At 35.4% G+C, this 20,178-nt stretch overlaps 2 protein-coding genes across 2 annotated transcripts; both read right to left on the minus strand.

Moving 5' to 3' along the window:
* Positions 1 to 553: 553 nt before the first annotated feature.
* LOC139885742 (uncharacterized protein At5g49945-like) lies at positions 554 to 3,264 on the minus strand. The gene is made up of 3 exons (XM_071869497.1): positions 2,238 to 3,264; positions 1,514 to 1,717; positions 554 to 1,152 (listed from the first exon to the last, which is right to left on the minus strand). The coding sequence occupies exons 1-3, from the start codon at positions 3,204 to 3,206 to the stop codon at positions 922 to 924; spliced, it is 1,404 nt and encodes a 467-aa protein (XP_071725598.1). The 5' UTR covers positions 3,207 to 3,264; the 3' UTR covers positions 554 to 921.
* A 1,186-nt stretch (positions 3,265 to 4,450) lies between these two features.
* On the minus strand, positions 4,451 to 8,830 carry LOC139849603 (ribosome biogenesis regulatory protein homolog). Its single transcript, XM_071839243.1, has 10 exons — positions 8,813 to 8,830; positions 8,528 to 8,678; positions 7,568 to 7,787; positions 6,746 to 6,896; positions 6,521 to 6,572; positions 6,247 to 6,375; positions 5,987 to 6,104; positions 5,369 to 5,552; positions 5,144 to 5,257; positions 4,451 to 4,680 (listed from the first exon to the last, which is right to left on the minus strand). Exons 1-10 carry the CDS (start codon positions 8,828 to 8,830, stop codon positions 4,531 to 4,533), a joined length of 1,287 nt encoding a protein of 428 aa, XP_071695344.1. The 3' UTR covers positions 4,451 to 4,530.
* Positions 8,831 to 20,178: the final 11,348 nt, after the last annotated feature.

Consider the following 20,178-nt stretch of genomic DNA (forward strand, 5'->3'; position numbering starts at 1 on the left):
GAAATTTGTCATATCAGATTCGTCCTATTTATCCCATAATTCAAGTCCGTCAACTTGACTCGGCCTAATTTTCACCATTATTTGTGATGATTAATACAATGACAAATGTATTACGAAGTACTAGTGAATGCATTTGCATTTATTATCTTAGTGTTCTATTTCCCTTTTGGATTTAGTAGCTACCCATCGCTCTTGTGACATGCTATGTTTCCGATGCTATTCTTAACTTACACAATGAAGGCCTAGACACTATTCCAAACTTGGGCAATTAAAGACTAGACTTCTGACTTCCGATGCGTAATATCAGTTAATCTGAATTTACACCGCCATGATAAGCTTAAAAAACTATCTATTTTATCAGAAGCAGTTCATAACTCATAAGCTACTAAAATTAGTTAGCACACTACATTTGTTATCTACTCTTTCCATATATTGCGTTGATAATTTAATACCCACACATTTGTTGTAATTCAACATATCACCTGCATTAATGGAAAACATATACGTCTGCAAAATTCATTTTCAAGAAAGAATACACCATATGATTCCATGTAACAACCGAACAGCCACTTTGGCATTCATTCAAACTAGTCATTCCGAATAAGGTGCAAATGAACACATCAAATATGTTTAGAAACCAGTGCAATTTCTTATTTTGTTAACTACACATGATCTCATCTTAAAACATATAGAAAGCTCGAGCAAAGTCAGCAATTTCCCTATCCTCAAAGATTAAAACCATAGAATCAAAGCTATTTAACTTTCCTGCACGTTGACTAAAAAACCACACTGAAAACAACAAGACAACAAGGGTGTGTTGTTACTGATCCAAATCTTCATATTAAACAGCTCAGGTCGAGATCTATAAAAGGAAGCTACAGGTTGAATTTAAGGAATGATTGCAATGGGATCCAAAAAGATTTAGCCGCCACGAGACATCTTGATTTTAGGCATCGCTTTTTTAACTTGTCGAGCACGTTCTTTAACTTCTTTCTTTCGAAGTACCTCAGCATTAAGTTTTGATTCAGCCTCCTCCATCATCTTCCTCCTCTCTGCTTTCTTTCTCTGCAACGCTTCCTGCCTTGCATTTTGAAGCTCCTTGTAAACCTCCTGTGCAACCTTTGATCTTGCTGCTTCAGTTTTTGATCGGGCCTAATTTCAACAATTTAATCTTACCATAAATTATGTTATCAATGAGTTGCCATTTTGAGTTTTACTAGATGTGGAAGCATGAGCAAGTTAGATTTTAGATTTACAAGATTAATCTTTTGGTAGTTAAATGTTTTTGTCCAAATGTATTTAGGACATTATATATCATTTCAAAAATACTCATGTACGGTAGTTAAATAAAACAATTTAGGAGATTTCATGCATTAAAAATATACAATCTGCATGATTTAGTGATTTACAAGTTAACTTGTTAGCTAAATTGTCTAAAACATATCTATAATTGACACAGTTATAAGTAATGGACTGAAACTGCAAACTCTACTTTTTAAAGATTAATACAAACCTGTGAACTGAGTTTGTAACGGCCAATTAAGTCGATATAGTAGGGCACTAGAGCCACTAGCCGGGTCATGTCAGCCATATGGTTAACATCAGGGAGAGCAAACTTAAAAACCAGCATCTTTCTGTGTGTACTCTGCATCTGATCTGAGAAATGCATAGATATGAACCATTTTCCAACTTTTTCAAATGCCTTTTCACCAAATACCTAGAGAGTAATGCAAACCATTTTTTAATATCATGTACAAAACTATGACTATAAGAAGAGGGGGCCAGTAAATAATAACATGACACCCCTTTGCAGCTATCAAAATAAGCAAGAAAAAAAGCTTACATGTAGAAAAAATGTTGAAACATGCACAAGAAGTTTACAGTCTTAACTTTTCTTTCATGATTTCAACATATTAGGGTTCACTAACAAGTAGTAGTTACTTAAAGTTAACACCCTTTAAACAAACACAATTTATTACATGAATACAAGAATTTTGCAGTAAGTAATAAAAATCAACCATTCCTTAAAACGATTGTGCAACTTTAACATAGAATACCTAATGCACATTTTCTAGATATATCCCCAAATGGAAATCATTACAGTTCTCATGATATAAATAAACACTTCAAATTAACGGCCCAGAGCATTCTATAACTATCGATCCAAATAACAACAGTTAATTAGGCCAAATTAGTAGTCTAAAATTAAGAAACAATGCTGAACCATAAAGACTAACCTGATCAAGCACAGACTCATTAATCAAATCACCAGCCACCTCCTTCGATTCCGTAACTACCATCAAGTCATCCGCAACACATTTCCTACCATTTGGGCCACTTGTCATTAAACTCGCAAACCTCTGAAGATCCCTAACCTCTTTCTGCATCATTTTTGCAGCCTTCTTCTTAGCTAAAGCAAACACCACATGATCCATAGCATCATCATTCATATAAACCTCAAAACTAATCTCGTCCTTAGTCGGCACAATCAAATTATACATTCTAGCAATCAAATCATGTCTACTTTTCAGCGCAATTGTAGCTACTAATCCTTGACAAAATCGACGTCCACTCGCATAAAATTTAAACACATTTTGACCTTCTTTTAACAACAAAGGTGAATCGTCAGCTTCACTAACACCTAACAAACTAAAATTCTTATCGAAAATCGTATCGCGTGTTGCGAACTTGGCTGCCCATGCTAAAGCTAGGGTTTCATTCTGCTTTTTACCAGTAAAAAAATTAACAGCAAATGCAATCAGAAATGATAGAGATAGAATCTCAATTACATATGACATAAGTTTTTTGGTCAACGAAACCGGTTCAAAAGCGTTGACTATTTCAATTACATCCGGTTCGGAATCAGCCGGTTTAGGATCAACCGGATTATCAATTACCGGTTCTGGTTCAGATGGAAACCCTTCGAACTCGTCTTCATCCCAGTAATCAAACGAAGGTGTATTGGTAAAGGTGTTAACGTTCGGATCAGCGGGATTAGATTCCGGGATATGATGATCGGAGGAAGTGGAGAGGGTGGTTGGTGGAGGAGCAGAACGGCGGAGATCAGAGATTTGCGATTGCTGGAGATCGTCGTCTAGTTCGTCGTCAGCGTCGAATCCTTCGAAGTGAGAGTCGCCGGAGACGGAGAGGGCAACGGCGGAGATGGTGAGGAGTGTGATTAGGTAAAAGATGACAGAATTCGCCATTAATGGAATGCGTGTGGAATGTGAATAGAGAAGAAAGAGTGACAATGCTCTGTTTTCTTCAGGTTTCACTGAAAGCCCAAAATTGTTGGGTGTTTGATTACGTAAACGGTAAAAAGTACCGGCCACTTTCGTGGTGACAGTAAAAAAAACTGGAGGGTTATTAAACCAATCAGTTGTATTATTTGCGTAGATACCGTAATATGTGAGAAGTAATTTTACCTAGTATAGAAAACTACCCCATCAGAAACTCAATTTGATTAATTAAAAGGTACTTTATCTTAGTTACCTTTTGGGTGCGTTAACGAGTCGAGTGAAGTCCGAGCTTGACTAGACTCGTTTAAAATTCAGAGAGTTTGATCTAAGCTTGTTTTGTAAATATAATATTAAGTTCGAACTCGGCTCGTTTGATATTATATAAGTTCGAGCTCGACTCGTTAAAATGATACGTTTATGCTCGGTTTAATTCAAACGTTATTAGTAACTATGATAAATTTGTTAATACGTAGAAAAGAAAGATAAAAATAAAAAGAGACAAACTCAATAAGATTCACAAGTTTTTTACAGCTGATTATTACAACAATTAAGCTCGACTCGGATGTCTAATTTAGTAGCTTCAACTCGAGCTAGACTTGCATTCTCTTTCGAATATCTTTCGAGTCAATCAAGAAGCTTGAAACTTGGCATATAAAGGGGTTATAGATGTAGTCGTAGGCTATCTATCAACTATCAACTATCAACTATGTGATTTAAAAAACTACTTTACATTTTACTAACCCATATATTGTGTTATGTCTGGTATTATACATATACATAATACAATTAAAATTAAATTATAAACAATCTTACTTATTTTTTAATTAATCTTGGATTATTAAAATCTTATTACTTATTTCTCTAGATGCCATCATCCTAATGAACACTTGACAACATATCATGCCTCTAAGGGCTGCCTCCAGGCGCTGTTGCAAGCGCTCTTCTACTGTAGGCAAATGATACGATCAAGTGTAACGATGAATGTGTGTCTTTATTGGTTACAGGTAAATTACTCTAGCAGAGCATTTTTAAAGTACGTAATGCTGGGTAAGTGATGATAGAGCGTGACGTGAAGCTCACAACTTTAGTAGCACTACCATAAGGAGTGTTGTAAGAAAATGACTTCTTACTGTCATGAATTTTTGTCAAGTGTCATATGTCTATTACAGGATGTTAGGCAGATAGAAATATAAATAAAAAATTTCTTTAGAAAAAGTTACTACTATATATTGATAGATCTGTATCAGTTCACTACAAGTACATGATTCAACAAAAAATATAAACATGTTCATCACTTTGATTTTCCTCTACTTGAAGGTTTCTTCTTTCCGGCGTTTTTATATGGGCTCTTCTTCACTTTCAGTTTACTTGATGTTGATGAAGACCTCCCTTGCTGATTTCTTCGTTTCTTATCGCTCTTTGCGTTGTACATGTCAACAGCCTATTTCCAAGCAAAAAAACAATTAAAACAATAACCAAGACTTGCATGGATTTATAGGTTCATTCAATAGCATTGGAACTAAGTACAAACTTGACAATCTGTTTCATATCTAACCTAAATAAACTTCAATAGAAGCGTAAATAGTAAATCTTATTGACTTGTATCGATAGCATCGCCACTTTTTGAACAGAAGTGATATAAAGAGTACAAAGGTGAAATCTTGCAATCGAACTTCCAACAGAATTTTCATGCAATTTACTCGAGAATTGGTAACTCACACAAGAAAAGTTCTTTCTTAGGGGAAACAAGTTGACCTAAGAAGGTGAATATAAATAAGTGTAATGTATTAACCATAACATGTGTAGCTAAACTACAGTAATCTTAGTTGATAAGAGATACAAATGCCCGAATAAATCCATTCAATAGCAAGTGTCGAAATGGAAAGTGTATTGAATATTATTACCTTTCCAACATTGAAAATTTCATGGGAATTTTTAGCCATTAATTTGTTGAGAATCTTGTCAGTTTGTTGCTTCTCTAGGGAACCTATCCCCGATCCTTCAACGACAGGCAGAAACTGGAAAGACAAAGTGACCATGAATATAAAACATTATACAGAATACAGATACACATTAAAACTTGACATAGAACGTGTACTTTCATACTTAGGGTTTAGTTTATTTCACACCTTTCTGTATTTCTTATCATGCTTTGGAGGCTTCTCACCAGCCAACTTTTTGTCGAATTTACCACTGCTAGCAGTTGAAGTTGCTGCCATTCCTGCTACGTTCTGTAGTTCATCTTTACTGGCCTTTCTTGTAGCAGTCTGGGTCCCGGTTATAGGCAATGCTGTTGCAGCAAGTTGAATATGACTGCCATACAGAACAAAAAAGGGGATAAAGTCAGTTTAATGTATAAATTTACAATAAAACCCACATTAAGCTAATGAAACAAGTTTTCAACATCCAAAATGATCAATCATGATATGAAGATGGATTGCTATCTTTTAATTCCTTGTCTGAATCTTTGTTTCCTCTTTAGCAAATATTGGAACTTAATTTTTTTTCCCCTAAGTTTTTGTTTTTCACTTTTGCTCCATGTAATTTAGTATTTATCAGATCACGTGTATGATTAATTAATGACAAGGATACTGTGAAAAGACCAAACCTTGGTAGGGCACCAAGTTTTGCAGCCTCTTTCAAGTTAACCAAACGGTGTTTTTCTTGTCTATCAACTCGTTGCTTTAGTATTTATCAGATCACGTGTATGATTAATTAATGACAAGGATACTGTGAAAAGACCAAACCTTGGTAGGGCACCAAGTTTTGCAGCCTCTTTCAAGTTAACCAAACGGTGTTTTTCTTGTCTATCAACTCGTTGCTTCTTTTCTAACCGTCTCTTGGCAAAAGGATCCACTCCCACCTCTGTAAGAAAATGTATATAAAGTGTATTAGAGCATGTTTCATTCATACTTATATACATATACAAAGGATGATTTGCATTGTGATTTATGTATAAGCAACCAACACTAAGCATACGTAGGCTAAAGTTCAAAAAAATATGTACCATCTGTCATCTTCGCCTCAATAATTGGGAGATCATTGTCATCATTTACTCGATCATAACCATACCGACGCTTCCAAGAACTAGTTTGGTCATCAAACACACGTTTGTCTTTCTTTTTGTTCTGAATGCCTGCAAGACGGGTCAATGCATCAGTACAATTAAAAGACCTAAAGTGAAGGTCTTGATCGCCTTGGTTTTAAATTTAATTTTCAAATATTGTCCAGTTTCAAATGCCTAGTTGCCCAAGTAAAAGACATAGTGGTTAAGTTCTAACCGTGTTTTTTGGCAAAAACTTCCCATATTGTTGGAGGTTTAGGCTTTGGCAGCTGCAAGCATGAACAACATAGTCTTACATAAGTTACAAACATAAGAAATAAAAAGAGGGCACGTAAGTCCTAACTCCCATATACTTGATATTGCCACCATTTTAATTGAAATGCTTATTAATTGTTCTCAAACCCTATTGTAAGAATGCATATAATAACGAAAGATAACATACAGGTTTTCCTCTTGGCAATTTTGTAGTTGGTGGTGGTAGGGATACAATTGGACCAGATGCATCTTCAGCAGAAGGCAAGTTAAAAAGAGTATCAGCAACTGCCTGAGTTAATTTGGCAGCGTGTGCTATGATCTCCCTCACGAGATCATATCTACAATACAATCAATCAAACAACAAAACATGATAAAAATTAACATCCTTGGTCAAAAGTTTACATACGAATACCACTAGCATGACATATCTTAGAAACTCTTGAATTACTTATATCGTGTAACTTGCCTAAAAAACTATGAATTCCTAGCAGCTATATACACGCTTTATGCAAAGTGTTGCACAAAAGACCCCTAAATTATCACATTTTTTTAAAGGCAATACTCCCATTTGCGACGCACGCATGCACTTTCGGGAAGAAACCCGAATCGCATTGCAGGAACCCGATCCTTAAACCATCCCGAGGGGCAGGCAGACCGGGTTTGAATCCTAAATGGATCCGGGTGAAAACCCCTGAGGTCAATCTAGAACTCCATATTTAAATTATCACATATAAACAGTCAAATTATCACATTTAAACAGTCATCCAAGATGCAATTCGAATAACTAATTGGTAGTTAATCAAAATTTGCTATCTCATATAATGTTATTCTTATAAAGCTTTTCAACGCGAGCTTAATCCTAATTCGAGTCCTACTCGAGCCGAATTCAAGTCGTTTGCATTCCTAGGTTAAATCGTAGAGTAGTAAATAGGTTACCATCACTTCAATCAGAAAAAAAACACAATCACTAATTCAATAACAGATAATAGATACGAAAAAATTCACTAACCTGTTATCAGCAACAGATGGAAACTGGAATTGAGGATCATATGCCATCAGATTCCCAATGTCAATTTGGTATCCACCACTATGTTGTGGTACTTCTTCCCCCATGCCTGCTTTCTTTCGCTGGGGGTTTTCAGCGGTGATTTTGGTTGCTTGCAAGTTGCAAACTAGGGTTTGAGACAAGGGTTTTAGCTGGGTCAAATATCTTAGTATAAAATAACCGCCTGTACTTTTAAGGTAAAATTGTTGCAAAAAACATGTGTATCTGCAGGGACATGTTAGCCCTGTGTTGACTTTGTCAACCCATCCAGCGGTCCCCGGTAGCCCACTGGAGCCTGGCGAAACACCATCACCAATTACCCCACAGCATGCCAGGCCCGAAATTCGAACCTGCATTGTTATTGTTGCAATCTTCGCATGCGTGGGACCAAGGGATCATATGGGCCCGGTAAGAATGGTTTTTGATCCAATTATTTGAAAAATCCTCACTTAGTGGGAATCGAACCCTCACCTCCCCTAAGGGAGAGTGAGTCATTCACCAACTAGGCTATTGACCCTTCTTACTTTTAAGGTAAAATGCTAATAAAACCTTGTATTCGTAGACTTTGTACTAATTGCACCTTCTATTGCCGTTTTCCTTTTAAATGTCGTTTTCCTTTTAAATGGTTCGATTGTTAATGTTATTTTTTTTTTTTTATCAGAATAATTATAGTTATTAGAAGTTTTATAATGATACTGTCAGACTCTCTGTTTTCAATTTTGAAAAGCTTTGTTAGGTTCTTAGTAGCAATCAGTGACCTTTTTTCTTTTACTTCACAGAAATTTTCGTCTTCTTAATATCTGGAAGTTCTTCAAAAGTATGAAAAGCTGGAGGACTTTGTACCAACAACATTCATCCACTCATAACCAAATGTAATAATAATAAAGCTGATAATTATGTGATAATAAATCCCCACCCACCAACTATTTGAGTCGTCAGTTCTTGCTAAAAACGAATCCAATTTATCCAGTCTCTCCTTTTTCTTTATTTTCTTTCCAGCAATATCATATCCGATATGTTCCTCATCATCGTACCACACTAACGGAACATCCCCAATAGTGTTCCTAGGACCAACCTATTTAAGGAAAAAAAACATGAAAACCAGAAAGGAAGTGTATCAACAATCTGTCAATTTCAAACTGAAAGTTATATAACGGAGCTCATCTTCAGATGAATCACTCTCGTCAACTACTTCACGAGAATCCTCACTTTCACTTTGATCTCCATTACTTATATCATCAACTACTTCACGAGAATCATCACTTTCATATTGATCTCCTTGATTAATAGCATCAACTCCATCACTAAATTCACCCTCGTTACTTCGGTTTTCAATATCCTACATTATAGCAAAGAAGACGACTAAATATCACCTTACTAGAAGAGTGTTTGGCTGAGATTATTTACAAGATCATTAGCTTATTGCATTTTGTAACAACTGAAAACCATTCGAATGTTTTTTGGGGGTGAAGGGGAGGCTAAAGGCTTGTTATAAAAAATCCTGACTGAAAAATGGCTTATTGGATAATCGGAAGAGGCTTAGCCTTTCAGATAAGATTAATTTGATTCTAAATTACTTGAAATTATAAACGTCAAAAATTAAATGCTCCAAATTGGAATTATAAATACGCACAACAATGATATACCTCATAATCATCATCATCATCAGAAACCACGGGACTATCTATACTGCCGTCTTCAGAATCACTAGCATTCACAATTTCTTTCTCAATTGGTTTCGAATCCTTCTGCCCCATCTTCTTTGTTTTAAAACCTGTAGGGACAGACATAAATTAGGTTATGAAAGTGTGATAATGTAAAATTTGTTCACTATTGCAAGAAAGTTAATCAGCTTTAAACCTGACGGCGTGCTAACAGACCTCGACGGATGTGACGGTCGGTGGAGAGATAGAGTGGAGTAGCAGGCGGTAACGCGGAAGCGAGGGTGCAGCAGGGGTTTTTAGACCCCAACAGAAAAAAGAGCCCTAAAATAATTCTTTTTCTACAGTAAGCGTTCACATAGGGTCGTCGTTTTAGTTTATCTGCTCCGATCTCTTTTTCCGGTAGAATTTAATCAACACTCTACTCATTTTCAACAACTTTATCTTCAATTTTACTTTTCTTAGTTTTCACTACAAAAATTAATTCACTGATCTTGGTCCTTATTAACTAGCTTGCTCTTAGCCTTCACCTTCAATTTCTCCATTTGAGATCTTTCTCTAGTGTTTTGTAGTAGTTGATGTTGCCGTCTCCGACCACCGGCATCTCGCCGGTGGTCGGATTTTCCTGTTTTCGGTTGAATAATGTACAATCGCCAACTTCCTCTTCTAGCGATGTGAGGTTCGTTCGTCTACTCCGGTCACAGCTTAAGCAAACAGGCGACGATTTCAGGTTGTTTCAGTACGGGATCTGTTTCTTGGATGTTGTTTTGGGGTGCTCAGTGTTGGTCCTTTCGTCCCGTTCGTTGGGGTTAGGTATGTCATGATGTTTCTTTTGAATTAGTGCCTCTATGCCGGAATTTTATTTTTTGGGTGGGTGTAGGCGGCGAGCTCCGATGGAGCTCTATACCCATTTAGGGATGGTTTCGGTTTGGGTGGTAGTAGGACTTGGATTCGTTAGGATGGTGGTTGTGGTGTTGCTTGTGTTGAACCCCGTTGATTCCCGCTGCCTGGTGGCTGCCGACGACTTCCTAGGGTAGTTGGCGACTGATGGCGGCCTGAGATGGTTGCTAGCGGTCGCTGGTGGTCCCTGGTGGTTGTAGGCGGCTGCACTTGGTGATTGATGGCTGCCGCTAGTGTTGGTGCTGGTAGGTTGTGGGGTTGTAAATGTCCTAGAAAATCTGGTGAAAATGGCCTGGTTTCTTTACGGTTTGATTTTGCTTTGGATTTTGATCAGTTGCTTCGCGTTTGGTCATTCATTCCATTTATCCCGTCGTCGAGTCTTTAGTGGGCTTGGTGTTGTTGCCGGCGTAGTTGACTTGGTTGACTTCGAAAAATAAGCCTCGGGTTAGGTGTTCTTAGGTTGCCCGGTGAATGATTTGAATATGGTGTTTCTGAGAAGTGAAGTTGCAGGGTCGGATACGGAGTCAGGGTTATGTTTATGTTTTAGGTCTTAGGTTTGGTGGATTGGTTGTTTGCATTTTCAGTTGTAATTTCAATAGTGTTCGCTCGGGATTTCAATGTTATCGTTCATACTGTTTAGAACGAATTGAGCGAGTGTCAATGAGTTTTGGTCTTTTGTGACCAAGTACTTTCAGATCGTATGATCTGTTCAATGTTGTTCCACCGGATCTTTTTGATCTATTATATATATATTAATATTTTTGCCAAAAAAAAACATAGGGTCGTCGTTGGGTCCCGTTGGGCCGGCCGTTTCCCAGCCTTTGAACGGTGCCGATGCTAGGGGGCGCGGTTGGGCCGCGGTTGTAGAGACCATGATACAAAATGCGGTGTATTGACATTCAGGACGACAGTGTGCTGGGGCCCGATTGAATAAAAAAGATACAAAAAATGAATGTAGCCGTTTGGCCATTTCAACAGTTACTTTTTTTCTTTTCTTTTTCGAACTTTTAAATACACTACAAACACTTATATATATACACACATTCAAACACTTCAAACCATACTCCACTCACAACAATTCAAGCACTATCACTTCATCAAAATGTCTTCATCAAAAAAACTTCCAAACAAACACAAACACCCGAACAACATTCATCCGGTGTCGATCGGGATATGTTGTAGTGACCCGAACTTTTCCATGTTTATATATATTAATTGAGATTGATATTTACATGATTAAATGTTTCCAACATGTTAAGCAATCAAACTTGTTAAGACTTAATTAATTGAAATATGTTTCATATAGACAATTGACCACCCAAGTTGACCGGTGATTCACGAACGTTAAAACTTGTAAAAACTATATGATGACATATATATGGATATATATATATAGTTAACATGATACTATGATAAGTAAACATATCATTAAGTATATTAACAATGAAATACATATGTAAAAATAAGACTACTAACTTAATGATTTCGAAACGAGACATATATGTAACGATTATCGTTGTAACGACATTTAACTGTATATATATCATACTAAGATATATTATATATCATAATATTATGATAATATAACAATTTAACATCTCATTTGTTATAATAAACAATGGGTTAACAACATTCAACAAGATCGTTAACCTAAAGGTTTCAAAACAACATTTACATGTAACGACTAACGATGACTTAACGACTCAGTTAAAATGTATATACATGTAGTGTTTTAAAATGTATTCATACACTTTTGAAAGACTTCAAGACACTTATCAAAATACTTCTACTTAACAAAAATGCTTATAATTACATCCTCGTTCAGTTTCATCAACAATTCTACTCGTATGCACCCGTATTCGTACTCGTACAATACACAGCTTTTAGATGTATGTACTATTGGTATATACACTCCAATGATCAGCTCTTAGCAGCCCATGTGAGTCACCTAACACATGTGGGAACCATCGTTTGGCAACTAGCATGAAATATCTCATAAAATTACAAAAATATGAGTAATCATTCATGACATATTTACATGAAAACAAAATTACATATCCTTTATATCTAATCCATACACCAACGACCAAAAACACCTACAAACACTTTCATTCTTCAATTTTCTTCATCTAATTGATCTCTCTCAAGTTCTATCTTCAAGTTCTAAGTGTTCTTCATATATTCTACAAGTTCTAGTTACATAAAATCAAGAATACTTTCAAGTTTGCTAGCTCACTTCCAATCTTGTAAGGTGATCATCCAACCTCAAGAAATTTTTGTTTCTTACAGTAGGTTATCATTCTAATACAAGGTAATAATCATATTCAAACTTTGGTTCAATTTCTATAACTATAACAATCTTATTTCAAGTGATGATCTTACTTGAACTTATTTTCGTGTCATGATTCTGCTTCAAGAACTTCGAGCCATCCAAGGATCCGTTGAAGCTAGATCCATTTTTCTCTTTTCCAGTAGGTTTATCCAAGGAACTTAAGGTAGTAATGATGTTCATAACATCATTCGATTCATACATATAAAGCTATCTTATTCGAAGGTTTAAACTTGTAATCACTAGAACATAGTTTAGTTAATTCTAAACTTGTTCGCAAACAAAAGTTAATCCTTCTAACTTGACTTTTAAAATCAACTAAACACATGTTCTATATATATATGATATGCTAACTTAATGATTTAAAACCTGGAAACACGAAAAACACCGTAAAACCGGATTTACGCCGTCGTAGTAACACCGCGGGCTGTTTTGGGTTAGTTAATTAAAAACTATGATAAACTTTGATTTAAAAGTTGTTATTCTGAGAAAATGATTTTTATTATGAACATGAAACTATATCCAAAAATTATGGTTAAACTCAAAGTGGAAGTATGTTTTCTAAAATGGTCATCTAGACGTCGTTCTTTCGACTGAAATGACTACCTTTACAAAAACGACTTGTAACTTATTTTTCCGACTATAAACCTATACTTTTTCTGTTTAGATTCATAAAATAGAGTTCAATATGAAGCCATAGCAATTTGATTCACTCAAAACGGATTTAAAATGAAGAAGTTATGGGTAAAACAAGATTGGATAATTTTTCTCATTTTAGCTACGTGAAAATTGGTAACAAATCTATTCCAACCATAACTTAATCAACTTGTATTGTATATTATGTAATCTTGAGATACTATAGACACGTATATAATGTTTTGACCTATCATGTCGACACATCTATATATATTTCAGAACAACCATAGACACTCTATATGTGAATGTTGGAGTTAGCTATACAGGGTTGAGGTTGATTCCAAAATATATATAGTTTGAGTTGTGATCAATACTGAGATACGTATACACTGGGTCGTGGATTGATTCAAGATAATATTTATCGATTTATTTTTGTACATCTAATTGTGGAAAACTAGTTGTAGGTTACTAACGAGGACAGTTGACTTAATAAACTTAAAACATCAAAATATATTAAAAGTGTTGTAAATATATTTTGAACATACTTTGATATATATGTATATATTGTTATAGGTTCGTGAATCAACCAGTGGCCAAGTCTTACTTCCCGACGAAGTAAAAATCTGTGAAAGTGAGTTATAGTCCCACTTTTAAAATCTAATATTTTTGGGATGAGAATACATGCAGGTTTTATAAATGATTTACAAAATAGACACAAGTACGTGAAACTACATTCTATGGTTGAATTATCGAAATCAAATATGCTCCTTTTTATTAAGTCTGGTAATCTAAGAATTAGGGAACAGACACCCTAATTGACGCGAATCCTAAAGATAGATCTATTGTGCCTAACAAACCCCATCCAAAGTACCGGATGCTTTAGTACTTCGAAATTTATATCATATCCGAAGGGTGTCCCGGAATGATGGGGATATTCTTATATATGCATCTTGTTAATGTCGGTTACCAGGTGTTCACCATATGAATGATTTTTATCTCTATGTATGAGATGTGTATTGAAATATGAAATCTTGTGGTCTATTATTATGATTTGATATATATATAGGTTAAACCTATAACTCACCAACATTTTTGTTGACGTTTTAAGCATGTTTATTCTCAGGTGATTATTAAGAGCTTCCGCTGTCGCATACTTAAATAAGGACGAGATTTGGAGTCCATGCTTGTATGATATTGTGTAAAAACTGCATTCAAGAAACTTATTTTGTTGTAACATATTTGTATTGTAAACCATTATGTAATGGTCGTGTGTAAACAGGATATTTTAGATTATCATTATTTGATAATCTACGTAAAGCTTTTTAAACCTTTATTGATGAAATAAAGGTTATGGTTTGTTTTAAAATGAATGCAGTCTTTGAAAAACGTCTCATATAGAGGTCAAAACCTCGCAACGAAATCAATTAATATGGAACATTTTTAATCAATAAAAACGGGACATTTCAGTTGGTATCCGAGCGTTGGTCTTACAAAACCAGAATTTTGCATTAGTGTGTCTTATCGAGTTTGTTAGGATGCATTAGTGAGTCTGGACTTCGACCGTGTTTACTTGAAAAATGATTGCTTAACAAATTTTGTTGGAAACTATATATTTTTAACATGTGAATATTATGTGATATATTAATCTCTTAACGCGTTTGATATTATGTGATAGATGTCTACCTCTAGAACAAGCCCCATTGACTCACCTAATAATAATGAAGAGTCAAATGTAAATTGGAATGATTCGTGGACTGATTCACAAGTTCCCGAAGAGGAACCGGAAGAAGAGTCGGAACCGGAAGAAGAATCGGAACCGGAAGAAGAATCGGAACCGGATGAAGAAATAGAACCGGTGGGGGAAATAATAAAACAGTTAAGTAAAAAAAAATCCTCAACCAACCGACCAAGGTTAATTATGGTCAATGGTGTTTCCGCCAAGGAAGCAAAATATTGGGAGGATTACCAATTCTCCGATGAATCGGATTCCGACGAGAATTCCGATGATGTTATAGAAATTACCCCAACTGAATTTAAAAAGGCAAAAGAAAATAATAAGGGAAAGGGCATAAAAATAGAGAAATCTAATTCCAACCCCGATGAACTTTATATGTATCGTCAACCCCCGAAGTCCTTAAGTTGTAACAATGACCCGGGAACCTCTAAACCACCAGGTTTTTCTAAACCAATGTGGAAAACGACGGCTCGTATTAGGGGAACATCATATATCCCTAGAAACTTAGCAAAACAAACCAAAACCGAAGAAGAAGAAACAAACGAGTCGGAATAAGATAGTTGTATTCATGTGGTGTAATATATGTAATATAGTTTGCTTATGCTTTATGATATATGTAAAAATTGCTTGTATTAATAAGTATTTTTTTTATGAATCTAACTCTTGTCTATTTTACAGTATAAAAACACAAAATGGATAGACAACCCAATATTTTAAGAGACCTACCCGGAGACATGATTGATGAAATCTTGTCTAGAGTCGGTCAGAATTCTTCGGCACAACTATTTAAGGCGAGATCAGTTTGTAAGACATTCGAAGAACGTTCCAAGAATGCCTTGGTTTATAAAAGGCTTTCGTTCGAAAGATGGGGGATATCACATTGGGAAATCCATAAGTTACGATGTGTTTACTTTGACGCATATATTGCGGGGAACCCAAATGCTATTTTACGCAATGGGTTAAGAAATTATTTTGACTCAATATATCCGAATATTGGACTTCGTGATTTAGAAAAAACGGCTAACATGCAACATAAAGAAGCATGTTATGCTTATGGATTAGTAATGTTCGCTTCTCACCAAAGTGAGAACAAGAACATCGGGCTACAACTATTAAACAAAACGTTCTCACAAGTGACGGAGTCGGTAATTGGGGTAAGAAATGAGGTTTTTAGATTGTTACGGGACTGTTGGACATTACGTAACCCTCGTCCCTTTGACGACGTTACAACACGCTGTCTTATCAACGGCCATAACGGTTATGTTCCACAAGACCAAGGATGGGAAGTAATCCTAGTAAAACCAGAATGCATGACTTGTTTCTGGACGTATGAATTACGTGTCTTTATTGCCTTTGCTGAACGACTTGTGTACTAGCTAGAATTATCTTCACAACCATCTTGTATCAAATTTATTGTGTGCTATATTTCATGCTATATGTAAAATAAGCGGTATTGTAAGTTTGTAAAATATTGTGTAAAAGTTTGAACGCGAAATATTATTATAATCAGTTTTTCATATAGAATTGTAGTAGTTGAATTATATATTAGCTGCTAAGTATGAACTTAACGGGTAGGTACTACCCGAATTTAAACTTATAAAACGCTAATATGAAGAAAAAGCTTTTATAAATGAGTTCATATTATGCTACGAAATACTATTAACTACTCTTAATATTCTGTATGATTAACTTGTTCCATTTGACTATTTTGAAGGAAATGGCACCGACTACTCGACACACCGTGAATATGAATGAAGAGGAATTCCGTAATTTTCTAGCTTCAAACATAGCCGCAGTACAGGCTGCGCTACATACCAACAATAACCTTGGATCTAGCAGTACAGGAAATCGTGTAGGATGCACCTACAAAGAATTCACTGCCTGCAAACCTTTGGAATTTGATGGAACTGAAGGACCGATCGGATTGAAACGGTGGACCGAGAAGGTCGAATCGGTGTTTGCCATAAGTAAGTGTACTGAAGAGGACAAAGTGAAGTACGCTACACATACCTTCACAGGTTCTGCGTTAATATGGTGGAATACCTATCTAGAGCAAGTGGGACAAGACGATGCGTACACACTACCGTGGTCAGCATTCAAGCACTTGATGAACGAGAAGTACCGTCCCAGAACCGAGGTCAATAAGCTCAAGACAGAACTTAGAGGGTTACGAACCCAAGGATTTGATATTACCACGTACGAAAGACGATTCACAGAATTGTGCCTATTATGTCCGGGAGCATTCGAAGATGAGGAAGAGAAGATCGACGCGTTTGTGAAAGGATTACCGGAAAGAATCCAAGAAGGTATAAGTTCACACGAGCCCGCCTCCATACAACAGGCATGTAGAATGGCTCACAAAATAGTGAACCAGATTGAAGAAAGAATTAAAGAACAGACTGCTGAAGAGGCCAATGTGAAGCAAGTCAAAAGAAAGTGGGAGGAAAACGGTGATAAGAATCACCAATACAACAACAACAGCAATTACAACAATAATCGCAACAATTATCCCAACAATCGCAACATCAATCGCAACTACAACAAACGGCCCAACAACAACAACAACCACAACAACAACAACAACAGCAACTACAACAATCATCCCAACAACAATAATAACCGCAACAACAACAACAATCAGAAGCAGCTATGCCAAAGGTGTGAAAAGTATCACTCAGGGTTCTGCACCAAATTTTGCAACAAGTGTAAAAGAAATGGTCATAGCGCGGTGAAGTGTGAGGTCTACGGACCAGGGGTTAATAGAACGAAAGGAACAAATGGTGTCGGAACGAGTAATGGCGGAGCAAGTAGTGTTGGAGCAAGTTATGCCAATGTAGTTTGTTATAAATGTGGAAAACCGGGCCACATTATTAGAAATTGCCCGAACCAGGAGAACATGAATGGACAAGGCCGCGGAAGAGTTTTCAATATTAATGCGGCAGAGGCACAGGAAGACCCGGAGCTTGTTACGGGTACGTTTCTTATTGACAATAAATATGCTTACGTTTTATTTGATTCGGGTGCGGATAGAAGCTATATGAGTAGAGATTTTTGTGCTAAATTAAGTTGTTCATTGACGCCTTTGGATAGTAAATTTTTACTCGAATTAGCAAATGGTAAATTAATTTCAGCAGATAATATATGTCGGAATCGAGAAATTAAACTGGTTAGCGAAACATTTAAGATTGATTTGATACCAGTAGAGTTAGGGAGTTTTGATGTGATAATTGGTATGGACTGGTTGAAAGAAGTGAAAGCAGAGATCGTTTGTTACAAAAATGCAATTCGCATTATACGAGAAAAAGGAAAACCCTTAATGGTGTACGGAGAAAAGGGCAACACGAAGCTACATCTTATTAGTAATTTGAAGGCACAAAAACTAATAAGAAAAGGTTGCTATGCTGTTCTAGCACACGTCGAGAAAGTACAAACTGAAGAAAAGAGTATCAATGATGTTCCCATTGCAAAAGAATTTCCCGATGTATTTCCGAAAGAATTACCGGTGTAGTGACCCGAACTTTTCCATGTTTATATATATTAATTGAGATTGATATTTACATGATTAAATGTTTCCAACATGTTAAGCAATTAAACTTGTTAAGACTTGATTAATTGAAATATGTTTCATATAGACAATTGACCACCCAAGTTGACCGGTGATTCACGAACGTTAAAACTTGTAAAAACTATACGATGACATATATATGGTTATATATATAGTTAACATGTTTTTATTATAAGTATGTATCTCATTAGGTATTTTAACAATGAGTTATATACATAAAAATGAGACTATTAATTTAAGAAACTCGAAAACGATATATATAACGATTATCGTTATAACAACGTCTTACTAGGTACATATGAATCATATTAAGATATTGATACACTTGGTTAATTATGTTAAATAATAAGTAAATATATTATTAAGTGTATTAACAATGAAATACATATGTAAAAATAAGACTACTAACTTAATGATTTCGAAACGAGACATATATGTAACGATTATCGTTGTAACGACATTTAACTGTATATACATCATACTGAGATATATTATATATCATAATATCATGATAATATAACAATTTAACATCTCATTTGTTATAATAAACAATGGGTTAACAACATTCAACAAGATCATTAACCTAAAGGTTTCAAAACAACATTTACATGTAACGACTAACGATGACTTAACGACTCAGTTAAAATGTATATACATGTAGTTTTTTAATATGTATTCATACACTTTTGAAATACTTCAAGACACTTATCAAAATACTTCTACTTAACAAAAATGCTTACAATTACATCCTCGTTCAGTTTCATCAACAATTCTACTCGTATGCACCCGTATTCGTACTCGTACAATACACAGCTTTTAGATGTATGTACTATTGGTATATACACTCCAATGATCAGCTCTTAGCAGCCCATGTGAGTCACCTAACACATGTGGGAACCATCATTTGGCAACTAGCATGAAATATCTCATAAAATTACAAAAATATGAGTAATCATTCATGACTTATTTACATGAAAACAAAATTACATATCCTTTATATCTAATCCATACACCAACGACCAAAAACACCTACAAACACTTTCATTCTTCAATTTTCTTCATCTAATTGATCTCTCTCAAGTTCTATCTTCAAGTTCTAAGTGTTCTTCATATATTTTACAAGTTCTAGTTACATAAAATCAAGAATACTTTCAAGTTTGCTAGCTCATTTCCAATCTTGTAAGGTGATCATCCAACCTCAAGAAATCTTTGTTTCTTACAGTAGGTTATCATTCTAATACAAGGTAATAATCATATTCAAACTTTGGTTCAATTTCTATAACTATAACAATCTTATTTCAAGTGATGATCTTACTTGAACTTGTTTTCGTGTCATGATTCTGCTTCAAGAACTTCGAGCCATCCAAGGATCCGTTGAAGCTAGATCCATTTTTCTCTTTTCCAGTAGGTTTATCCAAGGAACTTAAGGTAGTAATGATGTTCATAACATCATTCGATTCATACATATAAAGTTATCTTATTCGAAGGTTTAAACTTGTAATCACTAGAACATAGTTTAGTTAATTCTAAACTTGTTCGCAAACAAAAGTTAATCCTTCTAACTTGAATTTTAAAATCAACTAAACAAATGTTCTATATCTATATGATATGCTAACTTAATGATTTAAAACCTGGAAACACGAAAAACACCGTAAAACCGGATTTACGCCGTCGTAGTAACACCGCGGGCTGTTTTGGGTTAGTTAATTAAAAACTATGATAAACTTTGATTTAAAAGTTGTTATTCTG

Source organism: Rutidosis leptorrhynchoides, chromosome 1 (assembly GCF_046630445.1).
Source record: "Rutidosis leptorrhynchoides isolate AG116_Rl617_1_P2 chromosome 1, CSIRO_AGI_Rlap_v1, whole genome shotgun sequence".
NCBI lineage: Eukaryota > Viridiplantae > Streptophyta > Magnoliopsida > Asterales > Asteraceae > Rutidosis > Rutidosis leptorrhynchoides.

Excerpts from the sequence above, each read along its gene's own strand:
- LOC139849603 (XM_071839243.1), bottom strand. Across the intron at positions 6,376-6,520 it reads AGTTTTTGCCAAAAAACACG|GCATTCAGAACAAAAAGAAA; the intron begins GTTAGAACTTAA and ends CCCGTCTTGCAG. Across the intron at positions 5,553-5,986 it reads AAACTTGGTGCCCTACCAAG|TCATATTCAACTTGCTGCAA; the intron begins GTTTGGTCTTTT and ends TCTGTATGGCAG.
- LOC139885742 (XM_071869497.1), bottom strand. The coding sequence starts at position 3,206 with ATGGCGAATTCTGTCATCTTTTACCTAATCACACTCCTCACCATCTCC. Across the intron at positions 1,718-2,237 it reads ATGAGTCTGTGCTTGATCAG|GTATTTGGTGAAAAGGCATT; the intron begins GTTAGTCTTTAT and ends ATTACTCTCTAG. Across the intron at positions 1,153-1,513 it reads GTTACAAACTCAGTTCACAG|GCCCGATCAAAAACTGAAGC; the intron begins GTTTGTATTAAT and ends TGTTGAAATTAG.